General features: G+C 47.3%; 2 protein-coding genes across 15 annotated transcripts in view; one reads left to right on the top strand and one right to left on the bottom strand.

Moving 5' to 3' along the window:
- The window catches only part of SHLD2 (shieldin complex subunit 2), a 134,057-nt gene extending 132,257 nt beyond the window's left edge, over positions 1–1,800 (bottom strand). For 10 of the 14 annotated variants that reach the window (XM_079793093.1, XM_079793094.1, XM_079793101.1 and 7 more), the window contains exon 1: positions 1,589–1,677. The gene's annotated coding sequence lies outside the window, so the exon portion shown is untranslated. Of the gene's footprint in view, positions 1–1,588; positions 1,678–1,739 lie in introns of those variants that run through there. The other 4 variants (XM_079793097.1, XM_079793104.1, XM_079793102.1 and 1 more) reach the window with 2 other exon arrangements.
- A 659-nt stretch (positions 1,801–2,459) lies between these two features.
- GLUD1 (glutamate dehydrogenase 1) overlaps positions 2,460–12,314 on the top strand; it is a 43,129-nt gene continuing 33,274 nt past the window's right edge. The window contains exon 1 of the mRNA XM_079793793.1: positions 2,460–3,111. Within this exon, the coding sequence (XP_079649919.1) occupies positions 2,664–3,111 (448 nt within the window). The 5' untranslated portion in view covers positions 2,460–2,663. The remainder of the gene's footprint in view (positions 3,112–12,314) is intronic.

Here is a 12,314-nt window from a genome sequence, read left to right as displayed (position 1 = left end):
AAGAGATAAACTAGGGCAAAAACAAACAAACTTAAACCACTTTCCTCAAAACATACCAAAGAATTTCATCTGAAGAGGAAAAAAAGGAAGTCCACATGTTTACTGATTCTAATCACTTTATTCTGCAACATTAAGGTTGGGGAGGTACAATGTTATTGATAACACTATCAAATGAAAAGCAAATTTGGTACCTTAATCTTTTGACCAACAAGACAAATTCAGGATTCAGTTCAGAGAATATTTTTCACTAAGAAACACAATACAAACATAAATTGTGACCATTTTAATCTAGCAAACACTGCAAAATATCAGCACCATCTTTTTTGCTTTGAAAGTACACTGAGAGGTTAATACAATTGATCTAGATTGTCATCTTATACTTTGCAGGATATTGTGAGAATTATGAACATTCTTTTCCATATTCTAATGGATGAAGAAAGTGAAAGCCAGAAAGCAAAGTAGTTTTGCAAGTCAAAAAGGTGGCTTTTAAAACCTGCAAAGTACACTGGGATCGCTAAAGCTGGTAAGGTGGCCTGTAGCAGCTGTCTTAAAAACGGAGACATTCCTTTTCCAAGCATCAAACTTACCCACAAGAGTGGTTAACATCAGCATTTCCCATCAAGTATGCTTAAGTACATAATTAAACCTTCATTTAGCTTAAAGTTTACAAATCCAGTTCTGGTCCATTTAATATATACATTACTGAGAAGAATTCCCTGAAGTGCTTTTGTTTTTAGACTACTTCAAAAACATATTTCTGTCAACATAAGGAACGTCGAAACCTGTAGAGAATTTTTAAGAGTTTGAAAAAAAAAAAAAAGAAAGAAAAAAAAAGAGTTCATTTGAGCCAAAACTGAGGACATTGCCAGGAAGCTTCCAAGCGCTCCTGAGAATAACCATTTTGCAGTTTCGTTTACGCATTTGAATTAAAGAGGGACCACGAGAGGATCACCTGAAAGTGGAAGAAAGCAAGGCAGGCTGGGGAAAGGAGAGCTGCATTTTTGAGGGGACTTGCAGAAACTGGAAAGATGACGTGCTCTCTTGATGGTGGTCACCCCCTAAAGGAGGGGTCTGAGAGGGGGCATTTCAAAGGTGTCAACCAAGATGCACAGAAACAAAGGACAGGGCTTGCTTTAGGCAAAGATAAACCTTTTACTAAAGATGTGTGTCTGGGGGCGTGACTACCACCCTGATCTGCCCCGATAGGAACGTATGCCTCATCACAGCACCCCTTTTCCTCCACACTGAAAGGGGGAAGGACCGGCAGTAAATGTTAGAAAGCTACAACAGCGATTTACATAACTCATTTTATCTCAACACCATCGGATGAGTGGTTAAAAGGGACAAAATTAGCCAGTCGGTGAGGGATTCCGCAGATCCCAGGCTTTCTCCTTTCCAGTTTCTGCAAGCCACCTCAAAAATGCAGCTGCGGCCGACACGAAGTTCTTCGCAGTTCCCGTGCGAACAGCCGAGCCCTTCCCCGGCCTCCAACCGCCGCGGCTCCGCCGGCCCTGGACCGCTCAGGGCAGGCCCGGGAGGGAGCGGGCGGCCGCCGGGCCCGGGCGGAAAGAGGGCCACCATGACTCACCGCGGCCTGCCGCCAACCGCACCGCCTGCAGTCCCGAGGCCGGCCTCTCAGCGCCCCCCAGAGGCAGGCGCGCCCCCTCCCAGGACAGGCCCTCGCCCCAGAAAACCCCCCTCAAATACCCCGCACCCCGCCAGGGGCGCCACGCACAGACCTGAGACTCCGCCCTCCCTGGGATGCTCCAGGCCCGCGCGGCCTGGAGAGCATGCGCGCCGGCCCGCCCGCTCCTGCGCGCCCCCGGTGTCCGCACACACACCCCTCCCTGCGCCTGCGCGCCCCCGGGTGCCCGCACACACACCCCTCCCTGCGCCTGCGCGCCCCCGAGTGCCCGCACACACACCCCTCCCTGCGCCTGCGCGCCCCCGAGTGCCCGCACACACACCCCTCCCTGCGCCTGCGCGCCCCCGAGTGCCCGCACGCACACACCCCTCCCTGCGCCTGCGCGCCCCCGAGTGCCCGCACGCACACACCCCTCCCTGCGCCTGCGCGCCCCCGAGTGCCCGCACGCACACACCCCTCCCTGCGCCTGCGCGCCCCCGAGTGCCCGCACACACACCCCTCCCTGCGCCTGCGCGCCCCCGAGTGCCCGCACACACACACCCCTCCCTGCGCCTGCGCGCCCCCGAGTGCCCGCACGCACACACCCCTCCCTGCGCCTGCGCGCCCCCGAGTGCCCGCACGCACACACCCCTCCCTGCGCCTGCGCGCCCCCGAGTGCCCGCACGCACACACCCCTCCCTGCGCCTGCGCGCCCCCGAGTGCCCGCACGCACACCCCTCCCTGCGCCTGCGCGCCCCCGAGTGCCCGCGGGCCCGGCCGGCACGCGCCGTTGCCAGGGAGGCCGGGGGAGGCCGCGGCGGAGGCGGAGGGGCGGCTCCAGGGCGGCGCGCCCCCGCCCTGCCATTCACAGGCGACGTTGGCCCGGGGCCCCGAAGTCCGTCCTCCTGGGTCGGCGGCGAGCGCCGAGGGGAGGGGACAGCTCGAGAAGGCAGGAAGCTGCGGATAAAAGGGCAGCCCGCGCCGGGCCGTCCTCCCCTCCCACGGTCCCGAGCCTCCGAGAGCGCCTCCGCCCGCCGCCATGTACCGCTGCCTGGGCGAAGCGCTGCTGCTGTCCCGCGCCGGGCCCGCCGCCCTGGGCTCCGCGGCAGCCGACTCGGCGGCGCTGCTGGGCCGGGCCCGCGGGCAGCCCTCCGCCGCCGCCCCGCAGCCGGGGCTCCCGCCGCCCACCCGGCGACACTACAGCGAGGCGGCGGCTGACCGCGAGGACGACCCCAACTTCTTCAAGATGGTGGAGGGCTTCTTCGACCGCGGCGCCAGCATCGTGGAGGACAAGCTGGTGGAGGACCTCAAGACCCGGGAGAGCGAGGAGCAGAAGCGGAAGCGGGTGCGCGGCATCCTGCGGATCATCAAGCCCTGCAACCATGTGCTGAGCCTGTCCTTCCCCATCCGGCGCGACGACGGCTCCTGGGAGGTCATCGAGGGCTACCGGGCCCAGCACAGCCAGCACCGCACGCCCTGCAAGGGAGGTGAGCGCCGCCCTGCCCTCGCGCCGGCGCCGACCCGCGGCCCGGCCTCCCCCTCGCCCCGCCCGGCGGGCACCGGGTCCTCCCGCTGCCCACGGGTCAGGCTCGGTGGACAGGGGCTTTTCCGCCCTGGCCCAGCGGGAGCTGGTCCTCTCCCCGCCCGGAGCTCCCGCCGGGGTGAAGCTGCGTGCAGAGGAGCCCCGGGCGCTGCTCCTTTGGGTGTCACAGGGCGGGCCCTGACGAAGTGCGTTCCCTTCTAGAAAAGGGAACGCCCGGCCATCTGGCTGAGCCTGGCGAGTTTTTGTGGGCTTCTGTGACTCACCCGAATGCAGGTTATGAAGTAACTTTATGATTTTTCCCTCTTTTTGCACTAGTGACAGGATACAGTAACAAAAATGAACTGCCTCTAGTTTTGAAATCTAGACAGTTTTATTAACGAAATGAATTTGTTAATTACACGTTGACCTTTTTAATTATTTTTCTATCCTGACAGCTTTTGTTTCGTACAAAATAGTAATACAAGAGCAGTGTAACATCTCTGACAAACACCGGGCGTCCTGACAGTAATTCTAAAGGGTGTAGACCGCTGGCGGGCCCGCCAGCCAATGGAATGAAATAGCCCGGGGGGTGTGTACCGGTCCTGGCTAGCACCGGATTTGAGCTTGGGGAAGAGATAAGTAGGTGAAGAAAGGAGTTGAATCGGTTACAATTTGGTAACCACCGAGTTATCCTATACATACTTTAAGTTTTTGGATGTGGATTTAGCTTATGCAGTCATATTGCTTTCTTTGAGAAAATAAAAGTGTGGGCTTTTTTCCATGTTTCCTCTAATAAATTTCACTATACATTTTTGAAGGTGCTTAAAAGTAACCTAAAATAGGAAAGTAAAGAGTCTTGCTGGAGTTTGCAGAGAGCTGTGGGGCTGTGCCCTTTGTCTCCGTAAACCTGACGCAGGGTTCTATTTTACCAGCGGACTTCTAAGGATCATTTTTAGAAATCTCTCTACCAGAAAAAAAAAAAATTGACCACTGCTGGCATTCTCAGCTGGGGAGCAAAGGTTTAAACTGTTTAATGATTTACTTTTACTTGCTGGCTAAATTTGCATTGGCCCCACCCACTTTTATGACTTAATCTGTAACACTTTATTCTAAAATCGTTGAGCCACTTTGACCTCTAGATTCCCTTTCCAGCTCCAAAAGTATATAAAATGTACATACTGTCAATCTCCTACATTGCCCGTCTTCCTACCACTCCCTTATTCTCTAAACCAGGAATACAAGTTCAGACTCCCGAGAACAGCAAACAAGAATGTTGGAGGAAGAAGCAGAGGTAGCAAATATTAAACTGCAGTGATTCTTTAAAATGAATGTCAAGTTCATATTACTATTTTATCAGTATTTTCCAGTTGCTTAAAAGACATACAAATGAACTAGCTGTTTTTTCCTGCAGGATCTGATTTTCTCCAGGAAGTTCTAGTAGCCAAGCCCTCCCCTACCGTTATAAATCACAACCCCACAAACTCACTAAAGTTTACCACAGTTGGTTGGTCCTCTTCCTCTTGTTGCCACAGCAGTTTTAATACCATAATATTGAACCTAGCAACAAATTGCATCAGACATCCTGAAGCACTGTTATTGTAGCACTTGCTTATACTAGAGCCTTGGTCGGCAAACTGCGGCTCGCGAGCCACATGCGGCTCTTTGGCCCCTTGAGTGTGGCTCTTCCACAAAATGCCATGGCCTGGGTGAGTCTATTTTGAAGAAGTGGCATTAGAAGAAGTTTAAGTTTAAAAAATTTGGCTCTCCAAAGAAATTTCAATCGTTGTACGGTTGATATTTGGCTCTGTTGACTAATGAGTTTGCCGACCACTGTAGAGTGTAAGATACAATTTTCTCTTCCATTATCCCATTTACAAGAAGGCATGCCACTGAAAGCTCTATTAACTCCCAACATATAAACATTGAGAAATTGAATTTTAACTAATAAACAGTAGCAAGCATTGCGAGAAAATATAAAAGAAAATTGACCTCTATAGTGATAGGTTTATTCTCTTTCAGAATTTGAAAGTATGGGAAGAATAGGTTTGGGGAGAATTGGTTTTGCTATGAAAGCTCTTAAAAATATTTTTGTGTGCTTAAGATAAAGAACAGTATAACAAATGGATGATTAAGAAAAATTTGCAGACTTCTATGCTTTGCTTTCATGGCACTCAAGGATCTTGTACCCATTTATCATCCTTGTCTGATTGCAGAGAATGTATAGTCTAAGAGGAACTTACTTTCAGTGGGGTTTTCTCCTCCACTTAAACATTTAAAGCATATTTTACTTAAAAGGAAGTTGTTAGCCTCTTTGGTTCCACTGTGGTCTTAGAAATACAGAATATATTAGGTATTGAGATTTTAAAAGATGCTTTGCATAATCCCTATATAAACTTCACTAAGTTTTTCCCTCTTTTTTAAAAATATATTTTTATTGATTTCAGAGAGGAAGGGAGTGTTAGAAACATCAATGATGAGAATCATTAATCGGCTGTTTCCTGAACGCCCCCTACTGGGCATTGAACCTGCAACGCTGGCATGTGCCCTTGACCAGAATCAAACCCAGGACCCTTCACTCCGCAGGCAAATGCTCTATCTACTGAGCCAGACCAGCTAGGGCTTGACGTGTTTTTTAAGAGCCAAAATGCAAAAAGGAAGCTGGAGGAGGTAGATGGTCTTTGTTCTTGTCTTTGGGCAACAGGGTGCAGGGTGGAGGCAGCTAAGGTTTGGTTGTCTCCCTCAGCCTCTGGAATGTAATTGTGTGGTGAGTGGTAGTACTTTGAAGAAGGTATGAGAGTGTCTCCATCTGCTGCCACAGATAAAATGTAGTCTTTGTAGGTAAATTAAATTTAGGATTAATCCAATCTGGAAGTTCAGTTAGATGACAGGTAATTTGTGCGTCTTATACATCATAGCCCTTATCCCTGACTTTTATATTGCTGTTGTTATTTTTAATACTTTTTAGTTCAATATGAACTGTGTTGCTATTATTATAAAGGCCTTTTATTTTAGTGGGGGGGAGGGAATGAGGGGAAAGGGAGACAAATGCCTCTAAACTCACCCCAACCCCTCCGCATACCAAATCTACTAAGGAAGAGCTAAGATAATGATGGAGACCTATATCAGATTGTTATTCAATCTTCCCATAGTTTGTGTGAATCCATCTAGCTTGTTTGCTTTTCAGTAAAAACCCATACGCAGGAAGACAAATACTGCTCACTCACTAGATGCAAAGTACACTTTGCAGGAATTTGGGGCATCAGAAATCGGAGGACAAGCACCAGTATGTATTAAACTCCAAATTGGCAGTGTTGAAATTTAAGTTCAAGAAATAGCCATTGAACATGAACTTTCTGGCTTACAGTGGAAGAAAGTGGGTTTAGCACTGTTTTGGTTTTTTTTATATATATATTTTTTAATTGATTTCAGAGATGAAGGGAGAGGAAGAGAGATAGAAACATCAATGATGAGAGACTCATTGATCAGCTGCCTCCTGCATGCCCCACACTGGGAATGGAGCCCACAACTGGGGCATGTGACCTGACCAAGAATCAAACGGTGGCCTCCTGGTTCTTAGGTTGACGCTCAACCACTCCATGCCAGCTGGGCTGAAATAACATTTTAAAGAGAGCTTTTTCCATTAAAAGACATTTGAAGAGCTTTGGTGTTTAACAGTTTCATGTGTAGCCAGAACAATGCATTTCTCAATTATTACATGTGTTAATAATTTTCAATGAAATAATTTTTAAATAGCTTTCTTCTGAGTGGCTCTTCCTTAAAAACTAAGAAAAATCTTTGTTTATCAAGAATTGCTATTATTTTTCTTGATTATTCTTGGAGTCAGACTAAGAGACCTAATTTTCTTAATTACTTCTTGGCTAGAGGAAAATATGAGCATGACCCAAATGACAATTACAAAGGTTGTCAGTAATGTGACCCCTTCTGTCATTTATCATTGTCACAAAATATATGTCAGCATAGGCCTTTCAAAAAGCATCCTATATAATAATAGAGTAATATGCAAATTAGGTGTCACTCCGCGACAAAATGGCGGCCCCCATACCCACAAGATGGCGGCGCCCAGTCCCCTCAGCCCTGCTGTTGATCTCCGCGGTGATTGGAAAGCGGCCGGGCCCCGCGCACACGGAGCCGGCCTAGGAGCGGGGCTGGCACCTTCCCGTTGGTCTCCGCGGCGATCGGGAAGCGGCCCCGCCCCGCGCACACGGAGCCGGCCTAGGAGCGGGGACCGGCACCTTCCCGTTGGTCTCCGCGGCGATCGGGAAGCGGCCCCGCCCCGCGCACACGGAGCCGGCCTAGGAGCGGGGACCGGCACCTTCCCGTTGGTCTCCGCGGCGATCGGGAAGCGGCCCCGCCCCGTGCACACGGAGCCGGCCTAGGAGCGGGGCCCGGCGCCTTCCCTTTGGTCGCAGAGGCTATCTGAAAGACTCCAGTGCCACCAGAGCAGGGCATGGTGGCTTCCTGATCTCGGCAGCCGGGAAGCCGCCAGGCCCTGCAAAGCTGGGCATAGCGGCTTCCTTAGTGGGGCAGTGTCAGGGAAGTCCCCAGACATGGCAGACAGAGCCCAGACAGCAGGGCTTGGGGGCTTCCTTAGTGGGCAGTGGCGGTGGAAACACCCCCAGGTCCCGCAGACAGAGCCTGGACAACAGGGCATGGGGGCTTCCTTAGTGTGTCCGTGTCTGGGAAGCCCCCAGGCCTGGCAGACAGAGCACACTGCAGGGCATTAGGGCTTCCTTCACATGGCACATGGTGGCACTAGGCAGAGAGCAGGGCATGGGGGCTTCATCTCCATGGCTGCAGGGAAACCTCCAGGCCCCGCAGAGAGCAGAGAACCATGGGGAGTGGGCCTAAGCCATCAGTAGGATATCCTCTGAGAGCTCCTGGATTGTAGAGGGTGCAGGTTGGACTGAGGGACCCCCGTGCACGAATTTCGTGCACCGGGCCTCTAGTATGTACATATTGGGCCGTAGGATTTACATGAACTATTTTTTTAATTTCTTACCAAGAGAGAAACAGCAAAGGAATAACCAAGGGTAACAGTACCCATGTCGGATTTACAAACTATAGACTGTATCCCAAATAAATCAGCTTTTCCATTATGTGGGGTTTCCTTGTAGGCAACAGTTTTAAACTTAATATTTAAAGAACATTAGTTCATGGGAATTTCTGACAGTTAATGTATCTATTGCATGTCTGTTATTTGCCTTCTCTGTGTCAGGTACCATCCTCTGCTGGGAACTATCTATAAGAGACTTAAAAAACACACACATTAATTGCTTTGTTTTGTTTTTTGAAATGTGTTTTCATTTCCCCAAAATAGAGCAGAAACCAAAATCTCTTCTGCACTATATCATTCTCTTTGCTTTAAGCTCAGTACATTTTTTCAGCGTTTTCCTTTTCCAGAAACCATCAAGAAATGACAAATTGAAAATACACCAAACAATGCGCTGCTGTAATAATTCAAAGAAGATAACGGGGAGAAGCAGTCTGGATCTGGAAGTAGGGAGGGCTGTATAGGAATTGAGTGGGGGAAAGATCACTTATGAGGGAAGGTAGAGGGTGGCTTCAGCCCAGGTCTGAGGTGAGACTGTGTGATGGGGACAGACTGTAAATAGTGAGAAGTAGGTTTTTGTGACATAACAAATGTCACAAAATTTATTTATTTATTTATTACCTCTTGTACTATCCTAGCCCCCTTCCTGACAGAGCTCTTAATATCCTTGGAGTCCCTGAGTGATAGGGGTGCTAGAAGCATCATTTGTGCTAATAGTTGGTCTTTAACTTCATTTCCTGACATAGCTCCTAAGACCCTGAAATTTTCTGGGTTATGGGAACATCTTTTTTTTTTTTTTTTAATATATTTTATTGATTTTTTTTACAGAGAGGAAGGGAGAGAGATAGAGAGTTAGAAACATCGATGAGAGAGAAACATCGATCAGCTGCCTCTTGCACACCCCCTACTGGGGATGTGCCCACAACCAAGGTACATGCCCTTGACCGGAATCGAACCTGGGACCTTTCAGTCCACAGGCTGACGCCCTATCCACTGAGCCAAACCGGTTTCGGCTGGGAACATCTTTTAATCTAATGAGGCAACTCTCTGTGGGCTTCTGGTTGGCTTCAAGATGGTGCTGGTCACCAGAAAGGTGACCTGAGGTTAAAATGCTGGGACTCTCAGCCCCACCTTCCACTCTCCAGTGGGGGAGAGGAGCTGGTGGCTGAGTTAATAATTCGTTATGCTTCTGTGGCGGAGCCTCCATAAAAATGCCTAAACTACTGGGTTGGGAGAGCTTCCCGGCAGGCATTCATGTGCCAGGAGGAACTGGGTCGTCAGTGTCAAAAGTGAACTAAGTTATAGGACACCCAGTTGGTGTTCCGAGAAGTGGAGAATTGCTGGTGTGGAAACCCCCATACCTTTTGTGTCAGAGTGTGGGAGCAGAAAGTTTTCCTTGGAGGTTTGCTGATGATTAATGAACCTAGGAGGGCACAGAAAACGAGCAGCAGTGGAGCTGGGAATGATGCGAGAGGTAAGGTCAGGGAGACAAAAGTAAAGGACAGATAAACCATTTTGAAGGATGGTGGTATTACCCAACAGGAAGTATTTATGGATTGAAGGGAAGAGTCAAAGATACCACAAATTTCTAGCCTGAAGCACCAGTAGGAAAAATGGTGGGATTAGGGACAAAAGGTGTTTATGTAAGGAGGGAGGAATGGGGTTTGAAAATAAGGAAATCTGGTTTAAAGGGATCTTTAGGAACATTGGAAATACAGCCATACACTTTCTCAATCTTACCCTTGCGAAGTACTGTCTCTGCCTGTGGTACCTGACCATACATATCTTGTCTCCCATCCACCTATAATTCGTTTCCTCTCTTAAGATCTATCTCAAATGTCAGCTAGATTTGTGAATCATTTATATGAAACTGGATATCAAAATTTCGAGCCTTTACCCCTTGGAGCCTTTTTAGAGTGAGTTACTGTTACCTTTTGCTAAATGTTTTCGAACTAGCATCGTTTCCAAGACCTGTTTGGTATGAAGGTGTGACTCTTAAGTTTACTGTTAGAATTATCAGAATAAGGAATCTGTTAAAAACTAACAAGATCCCCCTGTTAAAGTGCGTGTTTTTTATTTCATTCATTGGGCTGTAAGTTAATTACTTAAGCACAAGACAAAGCTATATATCTATAGATATGTATGTACATGAATACAGGGAAATTATTTGGAAGGATACATATACACTTAAGTTGCTAAGAATGGTCACCCCTAAGTGGTAATCAGGGGAGACTTCAGCTTTTTCTGTGAGTTAGGAAATTATGTTAGTATTAAGTGAGAAAATTCTGAAAAGTGAGAGAATACAGTTGGAAATTGGATTTCTAGTGAATCAATCAAACCCTGTTAAAAGATACAGGTTCACATAATTTAAAAAACCTTTTGAATTTTCATGAATGTGTTTAATGATTCAGCATAAGAAACAATGGTGATTTGGTCGCTAGGAGCTTTTTGGTATGTTTCTGGTTTTGTGTCAACGAGCAAAAGGAAAAACACTGAGGCCAATTCAAGTTGTGGTTTTCACTGACTCTTTCAAGCTGGTGTTTTCTTCATCACCATAGCAACTTCAGCTAGTTTTTGCTCTTGATTTTTAATTCTCCTAGAAAAACTTAGTGCACACCAATGGTTAGGCTCTTGAGGATAGTAAGGAATATCTTTGGTAAGTAAGTTAAAAGGCAGAAATACTTTGTGCTGTGTGTAGAAATTAGCTATTTTGAGCTAACTGCTATGTATTTCATTAATGTCCTTCTGAGACATCTGCATACCAGTTAGCTCAAAACAGCTAATTTCTCTTAAATGAAAGAGATGATTTCAAAGTTCCCATTGCAAAGTAGGTACTTAATTCTATAACCAGCCCATCCTCCAACTTTACCAAGCTTGATAAATAATACACACTGCCATGGGTGGTTTTTCTTTAGTTTCTCTGAATGGAAAGCACAGATTACTCTGTTATCCATCTGAAAGTTGTCCTTGATTTTAGAGCCATTTCTAATGATAGAAGTCCTGTGGTCCACACCTGTGTAATCACCCCATTTGCTTTCTAGTTTAGCCAGCTTTTCATTGAAAATGCCAGCCCTGTTCAAGACGCAGCTGATTTCTTCCCACACATTCCTAATGCTGGTGTCAACAGAGGCTGACAAACAGTGCTGTAAGACTAGGATGCCAAAACACAGAATTTACTTTCCATTTCTAGAATAAGGTTTTTCTCCTTTCTCATTCATGTCTCTGTGTCCCATATGGTCTTTGTTTGGCCCTGCTCCATTTTTTGTTGCTAATCCTTACCCCAGGACTTTTTTTTCCCCATTGATTTTTAGAGAGAGTGGAGAGACACATCGATTGGATTGGCTGCCTCCCACATGTGCCCCCACTGGGATGGGAATGGAGCCTACAAGTCCTTGACCAGATCCCAAGACCCTTCAGTCCACAGGCCCAAGCTAGGGTGGTCCTGCTCACCTTTACTTCTCTGCCTCACTTCCCACCCCACAGGAGGAAAGGCTTGGTTTTATAAAAAGTGAGACTACTCAGACTGCAAATACGATCCTCCTTGGTTTATTTTGCTTTGAAATATTTTAAGGTTTTCTGGCTCTCTTGTATGTATGTGCATATTGAACAACTTTGTCTTCAAATTGAGTATTGAGGTATTAGGCATCCAGAAATGCTAGGTTTTCCCTTTGCAGAACTTCGAAGTATGTGTCATATCATTTTGCCCTTCAGTAGTCCAGTTCTGCTAATCCATTGAATTTACAATCTCAGTGGAGTGTCTCTTCTTTGCAGTCATATTCTTAGTGTCCAGCAAAATATAGTTAAGAATTTTGAGGTGACAATATATTTTTAGTAATTGTCTTTGGTTTCCATTCCCAGAGGAGGAAGAGCAACTAGCTTCCCTGCATGTAAAGTAACTCCTTTATTACTGGAGTTTGTTTTGTCTCAAGTGTTGCTACAGAGTATTTTATTTATGGTACTTGGAGACTTTGTGTTTTTCAGATTAACAGTTTAAGTAGCTTTTACTAGCATTTTCCCCCACTTAACACATTGCGGACGGATCACAAGAATTCTCGCTGCATATTACGCAGTGTTTTACTAAGTGTCATACTTTAAAG

This window comes from Cnephaeus nilssonii, assembly GCF_951640355.1.
Source record: "Cnephaeus nilssonii genome assembly, chromosome: 16".
Classification (NCBI taxonomy): Eukaryota; Metazoa; Chordata; class Mammalia; order Chiroptera; family Vespertilionidae; genus Cnephaeus; species Cnephaeus nilssonii.
This window is presented reverse-complemented; position numbering and strand designations above follow the sequence as displayed.